This window comes from Fulmarus glacialis, unplaced genomic scaffold, assembly GCF_000690835.1.
Source record: "Fulmarus glacialis isolate BGI_N327 unplaced genomic scaffold, ASM69083v1 scaffold44400, whole genome shotgun sequence".
Lineage (NCBI taxonomy): Eukaryota > Metazoa > Chordata > Aves > Procellariiformes > Procellariidae > Fulmarus > Fulmarus glacialis.
In genome coordinates, this window is record NW_009187943.1 from 2,277 (window position 1) to 24,153 (window position 21,877).

At 36.5% G+C, this 21,877-nt stretch overlaps 1 protein-coding gene across 1 annotated transcript in view; it reads left to right on the plus strand.

Moving 5' to 3' along the window:
- LOC104076068 (protein SON-like) overlaps positions 1-21,494 on the plus strand; it is a gene marked incomplete at its 5' end in the record, with an annotated part of 23,663 nt that extends 2,169 nt beyond the window's left edge. The window contains 8 exons of the mRNA XM_009576793.1: positions 1,005-1,145; positions 2,954-3,142; positions 7,413-7,523; positions 7,930-8,046; positions 15,298-15,445; positions 19,587-19,655; positions 19,754-19,869; positions 20,438-21,494. Of these exons, the coding sequence (XP_009575088.1) occupies positions 1,005-1,145; positions 2,954-3,142; positions 7,413-7,523; positions 7,930-8,046; positions 15,298-15,445; positions 19,587-19,655; positions 19,754-19,869; positions 20,438-20,596 (1,050 nt within the window). The remainder of the gene's footprint in view (positions 1-1,004; positions 1,146-2,953; positions 3,143-7,412; positions 7,524-7,929; positions 8,047-15,297; positions 15,446-19,586; positions 19,656-19,753; positions 19,870-20,437) is intronic.
- Positions 21,495-21,877: the final 383 nt, after the last annotated feature.

Below are 21,877 nucleotides of genomic sequence, written 5' to 3' on the forward strand. Positions count from 1 at the left end.
AAAAAAGGAAAAGAAAAGAAAAATTTGTGGGTTGAGATAAAGGCTGTGTAGTGTTTAGCTGCCTGCCAGGTTAAACCACAACAGAACTTGAACTAGAATCAAATCAGACAATGGCTTCACTTTGCCGGTATTATTTCCTCAAATATTATGTTCTCAAATGTCTTGTAAATCTTGTAAGTGTACTTTTCATGAATGGGGACATAATGGAAGCATGATACTAGACTATAATGTTCTCAAATGCATTTTGGAGTGACTAAGTTATAGTTGCTACTGGTAAACACTCAGTGCAGATAACTATGATCAGTAAAAAGAGTTTTTCATGATAAAATTCTAGCCTCTCTAGAATGTCTTTTTTTTCTTTCTTTTTTTTTTTTTTCCTCAGAGGTTCTCTTCTCCTTTGACTGCAGTATCTCCATAGCATCTATATGTTTTATATTCAACTTCTGTTAAATATAAAATGGGGGTGTCTTGCGTACCTGGCCAATGTCAAAGTATTTCCAGAAGAAGTCTGAGATCTTTTGGAGCTGTTGCTTCTGACTAGGTCCCTGCACTATCAGTAGAACTTAGAATTAGTAACTATTAGTTCTTAGGTTTTCCTATGTAGTAGTTTCGTGAGTTATACTGAAGTTTCTATCAGACTGCAATATGCTAGTTATGTGGGATGCCAAACAACCAGTGAGTTCCTACTCTGGAATGTTTGCAGCCTTAGACACACATTCTGCAACTAGCACTGTAGCAAGTTTTACAGTATGGTATTGAAATCTTATGTCTGTGAAATTATTCACTGCATGAATGCCTAGCAAACCTAGGTAGGTGTTTGATAATGTGTGTAAAATGTCAAAAATACATACGACATTGCTAAAAGATTTTCTCAGATTATACCTCCTGCTTCAGAAAAGAAAACCACACTTTTTTGTAAAAATGTTTTTTTTGTATGTGTTGGTTGAAAGTCGAGGTTTATTCAGAGCTGTCATATCCGCCCCCCCCCTTTTTTTTTTTGTTAGAAATGCAAGAAGATTGCTCAAAGCACAGATGATGTGATAGTGAACAAACCTCATGTTTCTGATGAAGAGGAGGAAGAACGTCCTTTCTATAATCATCCTTTTAAGCTCAGCGAACCCAAACCTATTTTTTTCAATTTAAGTGTGAGTACTTCTTTAATTTTCAATATTTTAACTTGTGGTTATTTTTAAACAATGCAAGTAATTTTACAGAAATTAAACAGGGATTGATAATCTTGGTGAAATTGCACTGGGATGTTGTTAAAAGTACTGTTATCTGCAGTCTATGAAACTGTGGTAGTTCCCATAAATGGATTGAAACTGGTTTTTTTCATTAATGTCTTTGCAGCTTTTAAAGCTTAAATAAAATAAAAAGGATCCGTTTTACTTCATGTTTGCATTGTAAAAATATCAGTATAAATTTACGAAAAGCATTGGAATTGGGAAATGCTTTTGGAACAGCATTGTTTTTCTTTAAAAGACAAACAAAACCCCCCAACAAAATTCTAACAGCATTTTGAGGTGTTCTAAATAAGATGATGTCATCAGCTTTGTGCAGATTCCAAATCTTGTATGTCTGCTGCTTCAGTAGATCTCAAGTGTTCACTAAAGGAGAAAAAAGTTCTGTTAGTTTTGAGATTAGCCAATAGATAAGTAATGCTGTGTTAAGAGTGAGGATCACTGATGTTGCCTGTTACTAAGAGGGTCTAAATGTCCCATTGAACCCCCTCCTTGGAGGACTGCTTTTGACTCTCTCAGAGCTTGTGTTGACGCTTTCTGGGTATGAGCATGTTGGAAAGCATAAAATGAGAGGGTGTTTCTTTAAACACATCTGGGATTCATATGCTTTGAAGCATGGATTAGAATTTGTCTAGTTTTTTTTTTTTTTTTTTTAAACAGTTGTCTCTTTGGGAGTTTTTTGTGCCCATGGAAGTCTGATCAAATTTTGCAGGGTGTAGTACTATAAAAGTATTAATATGCTAAGTGAAAATACAAATAGCATTTATATTTTTATGTACAGATATATATATAGCTTGTGGCGTACACAAAACAAGCAGAAATACATATTTACGTAAAATGTAAGGTAGAAATAGATTTATACTTTATATTGTACCATTAGAAAGTGATACAACAAAGCTCAAGAAACCTTGGGATTCTGTACAGGCTCCAAAGAGGAATGTCGTTCAGTGGTTATGGGCTGCTCTGCCTGTTTTCCACAGTTTTGACCCTTTTAGTATCATTCTTTCCATTCTTTCTGGATTCTAGTCTTACTACCATTCCCATCCATGTTCCTTTCATAGTAGGAGTTTACCCAATATTGTGAGCTGTCTGGGATCTGTTTGCCTCTTAGAAGAGGAACCTGTCAGAGATTTCTGTGGACTCTTAATATATTAGCAATACTTTCTAAGGAAAACAACCTCGTAGACTTAATTTGCTTTGAGATTCATGCTACTATTAAAAAATAATCAAAAACTAGAAAACAAAATGTTGAAAACTGCTTTCTCTATGTATAGTAATGTAGAGCTTTTTATCATCATGTGGATATCACAGCCAATGTTTTTTGCTGCCCAGGATTTTTATTTTGGAGCTTTCCATTACAAAATGCATCTGTGGCAGATTAAGATTGTTCTCGTTATGGTGGGGTGGAGGGAAAGCAGGGAGGTTAATTGTGGGAGTGAGGTTTTTCGTATTTTTGGCTGCTGAAGCTGATTTAAGCGATTTTTAGCTTCTAGCTGTTCATCTTCTATACTGCAATTTGTTGCTCGCTTGTGTGTTTCTAGGGCTGTGCTAAAATGATTTGTTATAAAGGCTTTCAGTTTGATGTTAGTAAGAAGGATGACTGTTTTATGAAAACTTAATATCAAGTGTATGCAATAAATCATTTCTCAAAGACATATTCTGAGCATTGTGTGTTTTCAAGTTTAAACTTTTTCTCATTTTATTTCTTTAAGACTCCCAGCATAAAACCAGCACCACCACCACAACCAAAAAATCAGGTCAGCCTGTCAAAGGAATTTCCTGTTTCATCTGGGTCTCAACATAGGAAAAAAGAAGCAGATAGTGTCTATGGAGAATGGGTTCCAGTTGAAAAAGGCAAAGAAGAAAGCAAGGATGATGTTTTCCCCAAACCATCCATTGAGGTAAGGAAGGGAAGGAAAGCATATCATATAAGAAAACCAAAACCGTTACCTGGTCAGTCTGGTATGAAATTGCAGTCTGTGAAAAAAAAACGCTTACATAGGTAGTATCTAACACTTCAATAAGCTAATTATCTGAACTACTGCAGTCTTCAAATTTGGTTGCCATACTCACGTGGGCAATGATGAAAGCAACCTGTACCCATACTGTGTGCTTTTGTCAGCTAGTGACTTCTTTGTCTCAATAGAATTTAAACTTTTGCTTGAAGATGAAAAGCAAGTTTCTTGTCCAATTTCTTGCAGAGGTTAATACCCTAAGTTGAGACTTTAGTACTTGTAAATTTAATAATAATTAAAATTGTCCTACCAATCTCAGAGCAATAACATTGCACTGAAATGTAATCCATTAAAAATAGATTTGAAAGTAGTTCTAAAACTGCCATTTCATCTGGATGTATATACTAATTTTTTAGCTTTACAATCACATTTTCTTACATAGTTGTCTTCCATGTGGCCTTCCAAAGGAAAATCTAATTGTATGTATAAGAAACTAAAAAAAAAAAAGGAAATGTTTTTCCCCTTGAAATGTCTCCAAAAGGATATTTTGTGGGGTTTTTGTAATTAAGTAAATTAAATATTTAAGGCAGGTGTAAATTTTTTCAAGTTGATCTTTACCTCACTCCATCTGAAGACTTGTTCGCATACCTTTCAAAGCAAATAAACAAAAAAGCCTTGGCATCACTTTCTGATGAAACAGTCTTTCCACTTGGTGCATTTTGTTTTTCAAGAAATTGCTACGATTGTACAATTCATTTCCTGAAGCACAGAAGGTATTTTCTTCTGTCTCTTTTACAGCACCAAAAGCACAGTGAATATAACTCATTCAACAGACATTTTCACGCTGTACCTCAGAGTTTGATGGTCAGGCACCCAATTCATTGTTCCCTCAGTGTAGATGGTAACTGCTGTTTGCTCTTTGTCTTATTAGTGGTTCATGACATTCTGAAATGTTTGTGCAGAATGTCATTCCCAATGACTAGTGTATATGTAAAAAGTCCAGAGCGTAGAAACACTGTATACTAACGTTTGGCTGCATTTTTACCAGGTGTTAAAAAGTCTTGTCCTTCAAATGGTTAATGATATGCTCATAGTTCAGGCGAGCTCTGTAGATGTCTGCATCCAGGTTGCCAACGACGCTGGGCTTGTGTCCTTGACGAATTGGGTTAGCTAAGCAGTGATGGTTTGTGTATTGATTATGTAGAAGAGGCCTTAAAAATTGACATTGGAGTAAATATATTAAACATAACTTTCTTTCCTTTCTGTCACGTGTATCTTTATAAATGCTTGTAACAATGTTGTCTGTTTTTATATTTTGTAAATAAATATTTTTATTTGCAATTACCTTAACTTGGTTTGTGTTAAGGGTGATTTCAAGGGTCATTAGCTGACAGCAGAGCATACCATCCCCTTGGGTTTGGCAATCCTTACTTTTGGTACACAGGAATACTCTTGTAGTAGCAGAATCCCTGTATGTTTCTCCAGGGAGTCTGAACGGTAACAGAGTGCTGCTCTGCTTAATTTTTTAAATGCTTGTGAGGACTCTGTGGATGAAATGGCTTCCTTTGAGCAAGATAAGCCAGATAAGCTCCCTTGCTGTTGGAGTAGGGTAGTGGGGGAGTGTGCTTGGATCCTCAGGGAGTTTGACGTACAATTTACCTCCATTCATTGTTGCCGATTTTGAAATCTGATTGTGACAATTCTGATGCAAGTCTATATTGACATTAAAAAATACGTAATTGGTTTTGTTGTTATGTTTTTATTCAAGTCACAAAATTAGTTTCGGGAATAAGCAGTCCAAAATGGCCCTGCTAATATATTACAAATTGGTATAATAAAACATTATGCTCTTAATATAGTTGTTTGTGGTAGTAGGAGATGGAGGAAAAAGACTTGAGTAATCTGAAGTATCAGCATGTCTCTAGAAGCCAGAGAAGCCTATGACAAAGAAGCTATGTTTGAAAGTCTGAAAGTGTAGAGTTTGAAGTGTTCTATTTAAGTTTCAAGTATACACAGGTGACTTATGCAGAGAAGCCATCGTGATCTAAAAATGTAGTAAATGCATTTGGTGTAAAAAATGCCTGCTTTCTATTGTCAGCCTCTTCCTTCTGGCTTCAATATTTGTGATTTCTGTCTGTGGGGAAAATGTTATTGAAAGTCAGGATTGGAAAGGCAGAACTCTAATGGAGAATAGCATGCTGAACTTGAAATTGTTTTACTTGACTAAATAATAACAACTTTTCATACTTCAAGCAGAGATTTTTTTTTTTTCCAAGATCCAAAGCTGCCATCGAGTGTCTTGACATAATAGAAAGCCATGATGGTCTCCAAAATGGTGACTGACCATGTGGGGAAAATGTATGGGAATTCTAACTAACCAGGGTATCTACTAATAGGCCCCAGTCCGGTAAAGCACTAAAGTACACATGTATGTTTAAGTATGTGAGTGGTCCCAATGTGGTTTCAGTGGACTACTTGCATGCCTATGTGTATTGCTGGATTGAAGCTTTTGGTGAGTAGAATAACTTTTATTTATCTCCTGAACCAGTTTCACAAACAAAACATTAAAGAATTATTTTAATTATATAAGGGGAAGTTATTAACACAAGGAAGTGTGTATTTTAAACAGGCATTCTTTTACATATGTGACTGTCATGCTAGGTGATCCGTAGAAAATCTTTTAATTCTTCTTGTGCCTTGTTTATGGTCTGTGTTTTTGTCAGCTGGGACAAAAAATAAACACTGAAGTCAGTTTCATAGACACATAGGACTTCTGGGATTTTAAGTCTGTCTTGGTCAGTGCCAGATGTTTCAGTAATGATCTTCCCAACAGAAATACTTTCTGTCCTAAACAATAAACAAAAAAAATCCCCCATCTTAAAGTAAGAGGTAATAGCCAGAGTACAAAAATAATTACTCCGTTTTATGCAATTGTAGACATTTGTGTCTGTCTCTTACTGTTTTTCAATATTTACTAAATTCTTGACCTGCTTCCTGTGATGGGATTTTGTGGATTAACTGTATTTTTCTGTTCAGCAGAGTCAATTTTAAGTTAGTTTTAGTTTCTCCTACTGGCCCTTTATTCTAGTATAATGTGTGAGAGGCTGAGGTTATGAGATAGTGACTAACAAAAGATGCAAGTCTTTTGTAATATAAATCTAAAAAAAAAAATTAAACCATTGACTTACTTTATGTTTATATGCCACCTGCTGTTTTGATTATTGAATTTCTTCTGTGCTTCAAACAGTTCCAGCCCGTTCATTCTCCTTCACATGCTCATCTCCAAAGAAATTTCACTTGTCTTTGAGCACTGTTCTTTTTCTCCTTTCAAAACAGAATGATCCATAAAATGCACATCATCTGAAGAACAAGGCACAAGTAATTTTAGAGCCATAATTTGTTACATCTTTATATCCCCAAATGTTTTGGTTTTCTCTCTTGATTGCTTTGCACACAGAGTAGAGGTTTTCCATTGAGCTTCTTCATTTGCTCCATATTTTTACCCAAATCATTCTGATTAGTATGTGTGAGATGGTTTCAAATTTATTTTTCTTTAAATTTTATTCTAGTTCAGCAGCACAGATCTAAATAATCGTTTCCAAAACAGTCATTTTTATGAGCTACCAGTCTGGTTTTACTTTTATGCAAGTCTGTTTTAGGCTGAAGATTAAGATTTAAAACACTAAAGCCAAATTAATAGAATACATGTGATTCTTGCTGTAATTTTTTAATACATATAACTTGAAGTTTTAGTGTGACTTAATAGTAGGGTGCTAACATGAACAGCTCTGTATGAAGGCTTTTTTTTTCTTTAAATTCTTAGCTAAATTACATTTAATTCTGTTCGTTAATAAGATTCCATTGAACAATAATATGCTTCTCTATTTAAGTATTATACGCTAGAACTTTTTGTGACCAGAGTAGTTCTCTGAAAAGAATTCTTCTGATATTTTGTATGTACAGGTGATACTAAATTATCAGGGTATTACACTTTAACTTCAGATACTGTATTTGTTTAGGAAAGCCCATATTGTATATACTTAACAAGTAGTCCCAGGATTTTTTTCACTTTGCCTATTTATATATCAAACCAACTATTCAATGTGTAAAACAACTTTCTAGTATTTGTAGCATTTATTCTACAACAGCTTTTTCCAGATCAAATGGATATTATTGTGGTCCGATGTATTTTTAAAAATAATCTTTTTCTTCCTAGGGCGTAGACATAACTACAGCTATGAATGATCGAGCAGTGGCTCAGAAAAGGCTTAATGAAAACACATTTGATTTAGAGGCCATGTGCATGTTAAATCGTGCACAGGAACAGGTATGTTGCACTTTTTCATCAGCATTTTGATGAACTTAAAGATTAAGTAATTGTTTACCTTTCATACTAGCTGATTTTTCTTACGTATGTAAGAACAGATTTTTGGAGGCCCAGTTTATGGGTACATGTTTAAAAATTCTGCCTTTATTTTGCACTTCATAACACTGATTCTGAGGATAAGCAAACCATGAACTGTGAACTTGCTAGACTTTGAGCTCAGGCTTTAGGGTTAACATAGAAAGATGCTCAGCTTTTTGGAGTGTCTGCTTACAAATGAGTGTTAATGAACAGAGCACTAAACATAACTGAGGAATCATTATGAAAATTACTGAGAAGCAACAGAAAATTGCAAAGGAAGAATGTGCAATTTTTTAGTTTGGTCTTATGTTTGATTTTTATTTTGTAGATTGACGCCTGGGCTCAATCAAACTCCATACCTGGCCAGTTCACAGGAAGTACTGGAGCACAGATACTGTCCTCAGATGAGCTGACCAACAGTGGTCCCCAAGCATGGATTAGAAAGGTAGAAGTTATGCAGACATACTTGTCTAACTATCGCATTTTTAATAGCAGTGGAAGTATCGGAAAATGCAAAAAATGTGCCTTAAAAACCTATGGTAATGCATGTGTCAAATACAACAGGTTAAGTTAAATCATTGTCTTTGATCAATTTAGATACTTGCTGCTGCTGTGTCCATTTTGTTGTGAATTAAGGTGTTGCTCATGACATAGAGTACTTCAACAAGGTGTGCGTCTGGTATTTGAGTCAGATTGGTTCATATATACTGCTACCTTACACTGAAATGACACTCATGCATATTGGTATGGTTGCAGTGGTAGGTCCATCACTACTTTTGTGGGATTGGGACGGATCAGGCAAGGTTTGATCCTGATGTTGTGGAAGTCAGTGATGTTTTGGCATCAACTTCAGTGAACCAAGACCCAAACTGCCATTTTGTTTGACTTGGTTCTATCTGATTGCTACTTTGCCTTTATTTGTATTGCCAGGGTTTTCTGTGAGCCAAAGATTTGGAGTATTAAACCAGGAGTTGCAGTTGGGTTAATAAGTTTAATGTCATCCTACAGTGAAATAGTTAACCTCTTACTGCCGAGTAATACTTATTTTTGGGGTGTGGTGCGTCATACATACATGCGTTTTATAAGTTTAATAATTCATGCTTCATCTTTGAAAATGAATACTGAACTGGTTCTCTTTCAAGAAGTAGAACTGAGGAATTCAAGCAATATCCACCTTTCAGGCAAAAAGAATAATGGGTTATGGTGGTCAATCTTGCAAGTAATGTAGTTGAGCATACGCTGTATCTGCTTATCCTTCCAGAACGCAGTGTTTAGACAACCCTCAAAACTGGTAGGTTAGATTTGAGGCTTAGGTAGAATTTTCCATAAAACATGGTGTAAACTGAACACAAAAGTCTGGAAATACAACATCCTAAAAATAGAAATATTTTTGCCAAGATTCACTAACTTGTTTTTCCACTTTATATAGCCAAGCAATACAGAGAGCCAGGCAACACAGAGATCCAAGTTACTTGCTAGGTGGGAATCTTTTGAGCTCTTCTCAGTATTAATACGGAGTGTAGACGATAGAGCCTTATTTTAACAATTACTAACTTTTTAAATTGTAATAAAATGTTGGCTTTGATGAGTACAATAATTGTCCCTGGCAGAGAAACTTAGAAATACAAAGCACTCAGCAGGGATGTATTGGTGAGAAAAGGAGAGCTTTTCCACCATGAGGCTTGTGAAAGAGATCAACAAACATAGGAGGGTTTTCCCTTTCTGCATACCTTGAGTGGGTTCCCAAGGCAGCGGAAAGGGAGCATCTCTGATCATCTCTTTCCCAAATCTCCTCTTCTCATCCTGTTTTCATTCCTTGAGGTTCTGTGGTGGTCTTCTGTGCCTTACAGTACCGGAGTGTCCGCTAACAAAAATTAAGTGGAGAAGGCAAGTGTGCTTTCCCTCTGTCTTTTAACTTTATTCCGTGATCTGCTTTAAAAAAAAAAACAACAAACAGAACAACAAAAGAACAACGAAACGCTTTATAGGGAGAAATGAGAAAAGAGTCTGGTCTCTGGCTTGTGGACATGACTGCTGTGAGGAGCAGAAGCACGTTGGAACATTTTGTTGACTCTAGAAATAAAAGTGAGCCACAGAAACACTTCTGTCTTCCCATAGCTGTAAAAATATAGTGGTTTGCAGTAGTAGACGTCCTCCCTAGCAAGCGTCATGTGGTTTGTCAGAAAGGAGGCTGCTACTGGAAACAAGAAGAGTTGTTGGGTGAAGAAGATGAGGACACTCTCCTCTTTCCTGCTCTGGCATTCCTCAGCTTGACTTCTTTCGCTCTTTCCAGGTTCCATATTCGCATGCACATGCCATCAAACTCATGAGATGACAAGTAGTTACAGTCACGCGCCCTCTACAAAATGCCTTAGGGGCTACACAAGACTCACCCTGTGTTTTTTAGGAATGGTGGGGCCTGTGAAAGCCTTCACAAAACTTAGGTTTGATGAGCTTAATGTGGAGTCACATCTTGCGGTTAGAGAATGATTTCACAGAAAAAAGTGAAGTAGGGATAATGGGTTATGAATGCATGTTATCTTTCTCAGTGACATGAATGCAAATCAACCATGAAATGCAAAGTACAGGTTGTATTTTACTTAGGCACATGAAGTTGTGTAACTTAGTTCCTGTTAATTATGCAATGTAGCACTGAGAAGTCAGACTTGTACTCCCTTTTTTGTCCTAAGAAAATGCATTTTAACATAAAAAATACTAGGTTGTTTTTTTTTTTAATTTTTCATCTGCTAGTAGGGCTGTGGAGTTTCTTGGGGTATGCTGTATGTGAAAATTAATGCACGTTTCTGACTGAAGATGTTGTTTACTGAAAGCATTTTGCATGGGAGATTGCCATAAGAGGACTTGTGCACTCTTTAGCAGAAACAGAACCCATGTCAGCTAGTTATTTGTGTATCATTAAACAAAGAATTAGAACATGTACAGACATTGTGCTTGACAGAGATAATCACAAAACTAGACAGATGCAACAAAACAGAAGAGCGATTAAAATACTGGGGGAGCTTGTTCGATAAGTGCTGTCTTCACTTTGCATTTCTTGGATTTCAGCTTTTTTTTTGTACTTTAAAAATTACTCTGGAGAGGTAATATGTACTCAAACCAAAATATGCCTGCAATTTCAATTTTACCTCGATAAAGTTTTGAGGGAATTAGTTACTGAAGTGGTTAACGTGGCATACTTGAATGGTCGACATACCAATTAGAAGTATGGTTTATTTTTCTAAATAATGCGCTAATTCATGATGTTCATGCATAGGGTTCTGAGCAGTATTCATAAAGGAATAATATGTTGTTAGGTTTCTTGTATTATTAAAACAGATTTATGAACAATATTATCTTTCTCTTTTGAAAAGTGGTTTCTGTTTCAGTTTATCAGCATTGGTGTAATCAGTTCACAAATATGACTGACTTGTTCTGGAGGTTGTTTCTTTTTTTTCTTTCCTTTTTTCTTACAAATACACTATGCTGCTGAATAAATGTCAAATCAGAGGAAGTGGTCAAATATTTTTTTCCAGGCAAATTCTGTTAAGGTCTGTTTACTCAGACTTTCCCAGACTCACCACTTGTTTCTGGATTTTAATTCTGTAGCATAAACTTGCTCTGCAAAACAAGGTTTTTGCAACGTTTTACATGCATAGGGTAATGCTTGGGATCTGTTTCATTCAGTTGTGCTAAAGCATGACACACACTTTTACTATGGCCATTAGAGTGCTTTGCTTTGTGTAGCAACTCTGAAAAGTTAAAGCGTTCCTTCCATTCTTCTACAGTCATAGCGGATGAGTAAAACGCTAACGATAGAGGTAAAACTAAGTCTTGTGATTGTCACTTGCACAAGGACTGCTGACCTTCTAACAAGGCTACTTATCAAAGTACTTGTATTCTTATTGCCTTATATGACACAGTGAGCTTTCCTTGGAAATGAAGGCCACATGGCAAGGCAAATCAACTGTATGTTAGTTATATTGGACTGGCTCCCTGTTCAGTCCTCAAAATGTCGTTTTTCCAGCTGTCCTCAGCTTGCTTTCTGCTGATGGTATGCAAAAGCTGGAACAGAAATCTGGAAGCTGATTGTGAGTATAGCTTTTGTAAGGCGTTTGATGGGATTCTTCAGAAGGGTATTCTTCCTCTTGTGTTGGGGAAGGAACGTGGCTGCTGCTAAAAGTGCCAGTTTATTTAATGGAAAATTCAGCTACTTTGCAAAAGTTTTGCCAAAGATAGATGCTTGTTCCTGATACTTGACTTGGAGTTGTTCTTCGGAGTTAGTCTTAAAGTAATCTTTAAGACAGCCCGTTGTGCTATAGCTGAAACCGTTCACCTAGTGCCTTTAAGGCTTTGTTGTCTTTTGCTTAATAAGTTATTGTTCAAAAGAAATAAACCTTCCTTCTGACAGAACTTCTGTTCTAGTGCCATGTCAGCATTTTGAGAAGGAATGGGTATTTTCTTTTCTGAGAACAGAAATTGATGATGTATTTTAAGATCTCTCAAAGAATTATGGCTTTAGTATTTTGGATGTTGCAGGTGCTGTTTTATAGATTGTTCGGTTCAATACTGTATGCTATCCTTTTCCTAAAGATAGCTGTTGCAGTTAAAACAACAGTGACTGTCCAACTTGTATTGTGTTTCAGAAAAAACCTGTAAAATCATCTTTCAGGTGTGATTTTTTGTGTTTGCTTGTTTAAGCCCTTAAATGCTAATTCAGGCATTCGTGTCCCCCAAAATTTGTTGCCCTAACGTAGCTTTAAAAGCGAAAGAGTTTCAATTAAAATTACTAAAAAAACCCTCTTAAGTGATCAGGTTTTACCATGTAGCCTTCTTTTTAAAGAAAAAGTGTTGACACAAGACTGTGGCTTATTAGTTGTCTCCATCTGCTGGCAGAATGGAAGTGTGCTTTATTTGGCTGATCTTTCATTGAATTTAGAGATCAAAAGATGCGAAAAATGATACTAAATTTTCATGCAGACTTACTCAAATTGAGATTAGTGAATGAAAAAGAACTATTATTTTGTAAATAATTAGTAATTCCAACAATAGTAACCAAGTACTTAGAAGCCTAGGGGTTTATTGTATTACTCTTCGATATCTTCCTTACAGGCCAGATCTGCAAGGGTGCATAGCTGCTAAACAGTTTTGTGAGGCTCGGCCTTTTATGATTTTTAAAAGAGAAAAGAAGTGTATATCTTGTTTACATTTCTACTATTTTTACGTTTTCAAATGTAATTACAAACACAGTACTAGTTTTTACCCATACTCTATTAAATCATGGGCTGAGTGAAGTTGTCTATCATTAAATTATAAAAAAAATAGTTAAAGAGAATATAATTGTACAGGTAACATTAAAGATTTAGATTCAGTTTATTATTTAACACCCCCCCCCCGCCAAACCCAAAACAAAACTGAAAGAAGAACTTTCTCCCCTGCTGTAGGCCGCCTTTGCTTCTTCAGTAAACTGAATCAAAATAGGCTTCTTCTGGCTCCTTTTGTATTGGTACCAGAATTACGTCGTTTAGCCTTTTAGTGTGATGCACAAGTACAGCTATTCCGTAATGGAAACAAAACTTTCATTTCTAATTCCTTGTTGTCTTGGTTCTGTTGTACATGTTTAGAAGTCAGCATAGTGTAAAAAATTCCTACTAAAGTTATCAGGTAGGGTTCTGAATTCACACATTAGAAGAGGTGTTTTTAATAAGCTGCACTTTGGAATTTAGAACTCTCTTTATTTCCGGTATTTGGAATTTGTTCAGGCTCCGGTAATTCCTATATAGGAAAACTCGGGGCTTTGATTTTTAACTACGAATAGCAATATTTTGATTCTGATCTCTCCTTTCTACACCACTCCTAACCCCTGAATTAGTACATTTACAGATGTGATGAGAAAGCTGTGTAACATTAAAATGACCTCATCAAGAAATTGCACTCTATCATTTGTGAACTGAATACACGCTGGTGATAATGAAACAGATGTTTATCTTGAAAATTCTATCATTGCAAAGCAGGTACAAAAGAGGAATCGGAACCCAGGGTGACATTGACTGGGGTTTGTATCATTCTCGGCATGGTTGCCCTTTTCTTATGAGAGGTTCCTGGAAAAGAGAGGGGAGGATGAAAATGGAAGTAAGTAAAAGCCATTCTAGGTGTGTAGATTGAGGCAGTTCGTATCGAAGAAACTGATTGTCTCTGTGTACACACACACACACTGCATGGTCTGCACCAGTCAGAAAAAAGTTGAACTGGAGAGGTGCACTTAGCCTCTCTATTCTTCCATCAGAGCACTTTGTTACTGAATGCAGCATCCAGTTGCATGATTGATAGGTATTTACTGTTTAATAGGTAAATATTTGGAGAAGTCTTCCCAGAATCTTCAGCAATTTTTTTTTTTTTTAAAATTTTTTAACACCATGTATAGAAGGGATTACACACATATGCATCATTAGTGTGTGTCATTTGCCAATTTGAAATCCCCTTAAAAATATATTATCCTTAGTCTTTGCAAAAGTAAGACTTCTGGTTTTGTTTACATACAAATCGAAACCAAGGACCCATCAGTCCTTTGTCCAAATCTGGGAAATGCTTACTTTTGCAAGCACAACTCAAAATAAGGAGGAAAAAAAAAAAATGTTCTATTAATTTGCTTTGATAGTAAGTAAAATTTTCACAAAAATACTAGGCATTGTGTCATCTAATCTACTATGCAAAATAACTGATGGACTTATCAGTGCCAGTGTGTAAACTTGTATATTTTAAGGCAAGCAATTTTTTGCTGTGATGGAAATGATTGACTTACTTACTTGGGTCAGCGGGGGGGGCAGAAGAGAGATGATAGTTCACAGAATAACCTGTGAACTTTCACCCCTCTATATGGAAACTTGTTTCAGGGTCAAATCCTTGTAGCTGCCTTCTTGCCACGGTCAATGCCAGCCCTACTATTCACAACACTGCGGCCATCGAGGCCTAGGTACGTAAACATTTAAGGAGTTTTTAAAGTTCTTTACATCAAAACAGATTTTTAAAATTTCTGTTTATAAGCTTTCACCATTTAACAACTATTATGTTAATGATGATTTGAAAGAATGTGAAGACTACTGCTGCTAAACTGTGTGGCTAAGCGCCTTTTTTCCTTTAAAAAAAGAAAAGAAAACCTGTATGTTTCATGTGGATTTTCAGAGTAGAACTTGAATGTGCAACTGCTGTATAATAAAATGGGGAAACTTTTTTTTTTATATTTAAAATATGCCTAAACACTGTGTGAATGTCATTACTAAATGTGCTTGTATTTTGTTCAATAACTAGGTACACTTGGCACACATGTTGCCAGTTAAACAGTTAACACTGCCTCCTTTCACAAGATGAGAAGAGATGCATTGGAACCAAAGTAGCGTGTTTAAAAAATGGACGGTTATCATTTTATTAAATACATATGTCTGAAATGGGTCACTTGCCACTTTTGGATTGCATTAGAATTTTCTTAAGTTGTTCTTTTTTGAAAATATTGATTTGTGTCTCGTGTGTCTGCGTGAATTCTGGTTTATACAAGATGTTAATGTATATAAAGCTAAGGTGTATTTTTTTTTTAATTGAGTCTGTGAAGGGTTGTTAGAAACATTTTTTGGAAGCTCCCACTTACTTTTTAAAATCCCAGTGCTAACTTCAGGACTTGTTTTACTCTTCTTTTTCTGGATAGGATCAGTTCTTAAGAGCAGCCCCTGTAACTGGAGGAATGGGAGCTCAACTGATGAGAAAAATGGGCTGGAGAGAAGGAGAAGGGCTTGGAAAAAACAAAGAAGGCAGCGTTGAGCCTATTATGGTCGATTTTAAGACAGATCGAAAAGGTAAGCCCTTCCTTAAATGTCTTATGACAGTATAAACTTCTCAGGTCTGTTTTGGAGATAGGCAAAATAACTTCGAAGTAGTAAGCTTTTTCTGGGTACAGCTTCACTGTAGAAATTAACAGAATGACGTAGATGATTCTGGTGCTAGTGTTTCAAGCCCTGGATTATGTATATAGGCTTTGTCCTTATGCCTGTGAACTCTTCCATACGTTCTTTTACTTTCCCTAACCTTCACTTCCATTTTAAAAATTGCTTCTCAGTGGTTCTTAAAGTAGGGATGTGCTTCAGTTGGATGTGTGGAGAAGGCACGGACAGGGAAATGAATTGTGGAAAAGCCATTGTGGTTGGTCTAGGAAAAGTGGCTGAAGCAGGAGTGGGGCAGAATAGAAGATGGAATAGCTCGATCAGTTTTAAACTGGGGTGAAGGACAGAGGTGAGAGCTACAGAGTTGAGTTACTGCTGCCTTTCAGCTGAAGTCCTGACACGAATAGACTGTCATACTGATGTTTTTAGGTCTTCCAAATGGATTCTGTTTCCTTTTTTGTCCATCTGATCTCCCTGCTGTTCCATCTCCTAGTTTGATCCTGCTGCAGGCACCTCTGCTCAACTACAATGATGTTTCCCTGATCGTTTCCAAAGATTGCTTTAGCAATCTTTCCTCCTCTTCTTTATGTAGTCCATGGCCACACGTGGAGAACTGCTGCACTTGCCTCATTTGATTCAAAAGAACTATCCTTTTGTTTACAGGCAGCGTGCTGCTGCTTAAGCTGGCAGCGTGGTTTATATGATGGCTACCTCGCCAGCACATTCAGCAAGAGTTCTGTTTGCAGAGTGAATGTTTATGAAAATTTTCCATCTGAAATTCCTATACAAGTTCTAACCATTTTAAATACAAGATGCAGAATTTCAGGAGTCAAGATTTATGATTTAATTGTTCTATTACACGTTACCAAAATAAACAATTAAACACTGACTGCAGGAAAACAAATTCTTACTGTTGTTCTCCTAAATACTTTTTAAAAACTGGGAACCTTTCATATATTAAATAGGTCACATCTAATATTAAAGCATAAAAATACTTTGAATTATGGGTTTGTATTAGCTTTTGTCAATGCTCATAATTGAGCTTGGAAGAAAACAAAGCATATAAATGCAAATGTTGCAAAGTTCATTTGCAGAGTTGCTGTTGGAGGAATCTTCAGGTGTCAGTCGTAGTTCTCAATACAGAGATAGTTCAATACTGCTTAGGTGACCAAGCTAGCAGTGAAAATGTAATTTAAATATTTAAATACTAAGTGCAAAGAGGTAGAAAATGAGAAAGCAAGCCTAAGTTATGAAAATATCCATTGCTTTCTAAATTCTAAAGACCTGCTAGCAGCATAATATGGTTTTATAAATAGAGAAGTGCAACAGTCTCAAAGTACAGAACACAATAATACAGACATCTTTGTTTTATACAAACAATGACCAAACTTGCTTTTCAGCTGTTTTTCCTAAGGGAAAAAAAAAAAAAGGATATCTGGTGACAGAGTGATTGCCAAGAAAATCTTTGAAAAACATTTTGTTACTTTTGTTACTTTTACTTAGTTACTGTGATCTTTGTAGATGTTGTTTTGTAAAGTTCTCATTGCTGGTAAGAGTTCCTTCAGTTTAGCTTAATTAAGATCAGTCAGAGGGAGGAAATGGAAAACAGTCAGTTTCAGTATTATTTTCTCAAGCAGGCTGCATAGCAATCCGTAGATGGATTTTTGTGGTGAGGAGGGAAGAGTTAGCCCTATTCATTATGTTGCTTGCTTCTTGTCACATCATGGGAAAGAGGCAGTATTGCTGCACAACCTGTGAACATTTTGAACATTAAAAACATTTTGGTGATACACAGCTGTGTCACAGCTCAAGTTTCCAGTTCTAGAAGTGTGCCCCAGGATCCTCACATGGTTTCTGATGGGAATTTCCTTAATGCCTGCAGAACTTGATACCGAAGTTTCAAGGATCAAGCCTTAAGGCCTGAGACAGGATCAGGTCCTCGTTGTGCTGGGCATTCTGTAACAGATAGTTTGCTCTTTCTGCTTCAGAACGCTCGGTCTTGAATAACAATTAAAAATGTTAGATGGAGTTGAAGGATGCCTCTTCTGGCATGTGATAGATTCATCTGAAAATACTGATAACCTTAGTGATGGCTGGGCTTTGCTTTAATTTCATAGTTTTAAAATACTTGATTATTATCATATATGCAATCTTATCTGATAATTTCAACAAAAAAATCTTAAGTGTTCTGTGTTCATAAAGAATACTTTTTAGTGTTGAGCCAACCAAGTCTGTAATATGGGGAGACAACTTGCATTATGAAGAAGCAGGATGTTTCATGCATTACAAAGAAGCAACTGAACAGTGATTATACATTTATGGCGAGTAGCTGAAAAGCTTCTTCAAACATTAGTGTTCTTTGATGCTTAAATGTATAAAAAGTCAATTTTTTTTAAGTTCTGGGTAGAGGTTTAAAGAAAAGTCTGAAATTTTTAAAAGGAGTCTGTCTATTATTAAGTAACCTGTTTTTGTTTGGTAGGGGTTTTTAAACACATTTTTAGAACTTATCCCCCAAACAAAATACTATTTTTAGGTGCAGGAACAAGCAGTTTGCTGAGGAATTACTCAGTGGGCTGCACTAAGACATGAACCAAAAAGTTGTCTGCGTTTGCCATACCTTTCCCTTAGACCCTGTTTTTTCCAGACGCTGAGTGAGATCTGTAGTTCTCTCACAGACAGCATTGAAACCAAAGCCTTCTTGAGCTTTGCTGTCAGCCAGTAGATTGTTGGTTGTTCGTATTCAAAGAAGGTTGGTTCGTCAGCAGAGTTCGTTGGAGTCTGTTGCAGCTTTTTTGAAAATCTGTCTTGACATAGCAGGGACAAGATGTGGAAGACGAGTGTCAGTGACTTAGAGTGAGGGAGACACAGTATTAATGCAGAGAATGACATAAGAGTTTTCTTCTTTGGTGGAAATCTTTGGTTATTTTTGATGTAAAATGCTGTAAAGGAAAAAAAAGAAAATTTGATTCAATGATTGTTTTCTATGAGGGGTTTCATGCCACTTGAAGTCTGTACATAGGAGCTGCATGAATATTAGGATGAAAATCTGGTAAGGAGGGAAGGATTTTCTTTTAAAGCAAACCAAAACAAAATACCAACCAAAAAAAGCTGAAGGAACAGGAAGAAACTGGAAACAATTGCAGTATCTCCCTGTCTTTATTCACCACAGCCAGGAACAGAAACAAATTGAGGTAAGAAACAAAGTAATATTGAAGGATTGAAGTCCGAGAAATTCTGAAAAAACTGTCAGGTATTTTGTTTATATGTATTTAAGGTAATAGCAAAATGAATGGAAAGAAACATTGAGCCACTTCCTAAGCATGGCATGGTTACTGGTATTTGATACATTTTGGCAATTGTTACATTTTATTTCTTACTCTTGTAAGATTTTAAAAAGAAAAATGTTCAGCTTGGGTGTTTCACAGTGGCTTCCATTGGAACTTGTGCTCTTCATATTGACTTGGGGCTTTTCTGCTACTTTATATTCAGATGTAATTGAAATCACAGTAATTGGGCTGTGAACTTGCACATAAAGGATAAATATTTGAATACTGTTAAGTAAAGAGAGCACATGTTATAAGAACACCACTGTGTTATTCGTGTCATAAAAGGATATACTGGTAACAGTTTTTGCTGTTTAATGGAAGTACTTCAAATGCTTAGTATGCATTTGCTTAGAGGCAAACTGTTAAGGTAGTGGATGACTTTTGGGTTGCACAAAACAAACACTGAATGAGAGACTTCTTAAGTTTATCTCCTGTTCAGTGTTTCTCCAAAGGCGGCACGGAAAACCAGGTGTTTCCTGACTTGCATGAGACTACACAAAGTTTTCTACTACCTGGCTTGTTAAGAGTTACTGGAGCAGTTGAGAAGGACGTTATGTGTAGTATGGAGGGAAAAAAAATGCTGGATGAAAGGGAGGTTTGAAAGACTTCTGAAAAGACAGTTGTATGGTGTCTGCAGGTTTCATCTCCACTGGTACATGTTATTGCTTTACTGATGAGCATACAGAAATCAGGTGGGAATCATAAATGTAAACTTTATGTGTTTTGTTCAGGGCTTGTTGCTGTGGGAGAGAAGGCACAAAAGAGATCTGGACATTATGTTGTGATGAAGGATCTTTCAGGTGAGATTCTTACTTGTCTAAAAAAAATCTCATTTAAAGTTACTGCTTTGATAGTGGCAATTTGAAATTTGAAATTTGCAATACATTTTATCTTTAAGGTAAACATCCAGTTTCTGCGTTGATGGAGATCTGTAACAAAAGAAGATGGTCACCACCTGAATTTGTGTTGGTGGATGATAGCGGGCCTGATCATCGCAAACACTTTATCTTTAAGGTGTGTTTGAGTTTCCTTGTTTGCTGTTGGTTTTTCTATTAAAGGTGGTGGAAATTCATGTAAATTCATGTTTATATTTGTATATAAACACATAAGCCACCTCAGCCATGGCTGAGGACTGCTAAGCAGTGCCTCAATGCTGAAATTTCAAAGTCATGTTTCTGTAAAGGCCAAATCAGATCTTTCAAGCACATTAATCTGCAAGTCTGTCAAGAAACATGCTATTCCACTTCTTACTAAAGTTATTAACCTATATGGTATCATATTCTTGCTGTTTACTTACAGGTGTTTTGTTAAGCCTTACTGTTGTGAAGGTCGTGAGCAAGATTTAGTTATTTTTGTCCTTAGTTATCTTACGATGTGGGCTTTCTTTTTCATGTAATACCTTGTATTAGCAGTTACTGTTTGGAAATGATTGTGCTTACAGACCAGAGGTGGATTTTGTCTACCCCTAAAGAGGAATTACATAGAGAATGTGCTTAAAGGAGCTCTGTAGTGCTGCCTCGAAACAGAAGTGCAGAGGCACTTTCTAACACTTTCTTTTTCCCCCCCCCTCTTTCATAAACAGGTGAGAGTCAATGGAAATGAATATAGGCCTACTTTTGCCAGCCTTAATAAGAAGCATGCTAAAGCCACAGCAGCAACTGCGGCTCTCCAAGCGATGGGACTTGTACCAAAGGAAAGCATGGTTAATACCACCATGTTTAGGAGTGCCTCACACCGCTAGATATTGTTTTTTATATTGACATTATTTCAGATAATTTTACTCTGCACAAAAATGGTATTTGCCCTTTCATGTTGTAAATACATTGGCAATTCCCACGTTGTAAAAACTGTACAGACACCTTCAGGTTTTTCTTTTGTACCATCAAAATGTATTTAAATCATACTTAGTTTTTGGTATGTTTATATTGTTTACATTAGTGATGTAATTATTTCTTAAATGACTAAATCAGACGACAGACTCTGGAGGCATCAGTAATCTTAAGCCCTTGTTTTAAAACTCATGCAATTTCTCTTCAATACGGAATGTTAACACTTTCATACTGTTTTGTACTATGCTGCAGTTTTCCCTGGTCTTGGTAAAGCTACTCTTGCACTTTTGCCGACAGCTGGTAAAAGGTGGTGCGGCTTACCTTAGTCTAGTCAAGGCTGGCGTGTACTGCTGGACAGATACTGGGCCAGTACTGTGACCCCTGTGGGAAAGCGCGCGGTGGCAGCCCTGTTGTACAGTGTTAACGCTGCGGCTTCTCTTTGGATTTTGTTTGGGGGTTTATCTCGGTGGTGCACTGTGACTGGCCGTACAGCCCACGCTCTAGGACATGACGTGATTAGGCAAAAGACTTGCTTTCAAAGGGATGGCAGGAAGTCCAGCAATGGAACCAATGAGACTTGCAATGTAAAGGTGACTCTCCCTGCATGTTCTGAGAAGGGAGATGATGGAGTTGTCTATTCCAAACAAATTAACACACTGCCTGATGTTGATTGTATGAATTTGTGGTTAATGTGAATTTTAAACTCTAACAAATCTACAACTGGATTTTTGGGGGAGGGAGGGGATAGAATGATGCTTAAATTGTTGTACCCAACTTGGTCAATAAAGCAGCACAAGTTCATAATCTTAATCATTGGTCAGTAAACAGTAATTAAAATGTATGCCAAAACAATTTTTTTGAAGAAACGCACAGTATAAAAGTATGCTTTATGAAGATTATCAACAGCTGTTAGGATTGCAGAATCAGTTCTAGTCATTTTTGGTTGCTTTGGACTTTTACCAAATTAACTCCTTGGGCTTAAAATTTCCGTAATGGTACTCTGCCCTCAAGGAGACAGCCTGATCCAGAGTTTTGGCAGTTTGACAAGGGAGAGGATGTAGAAAGCTTTTCCTCCTTCTTTTTTTTTTTTTTCCCCCCTTTTAATTTAAGAAGTATTAGTACTTTAGCTATGTGCACTTTGAATTGGAAAGGGCATTGTACACCTCTTGCCAGATTTGTCTGAGTTACGAGCA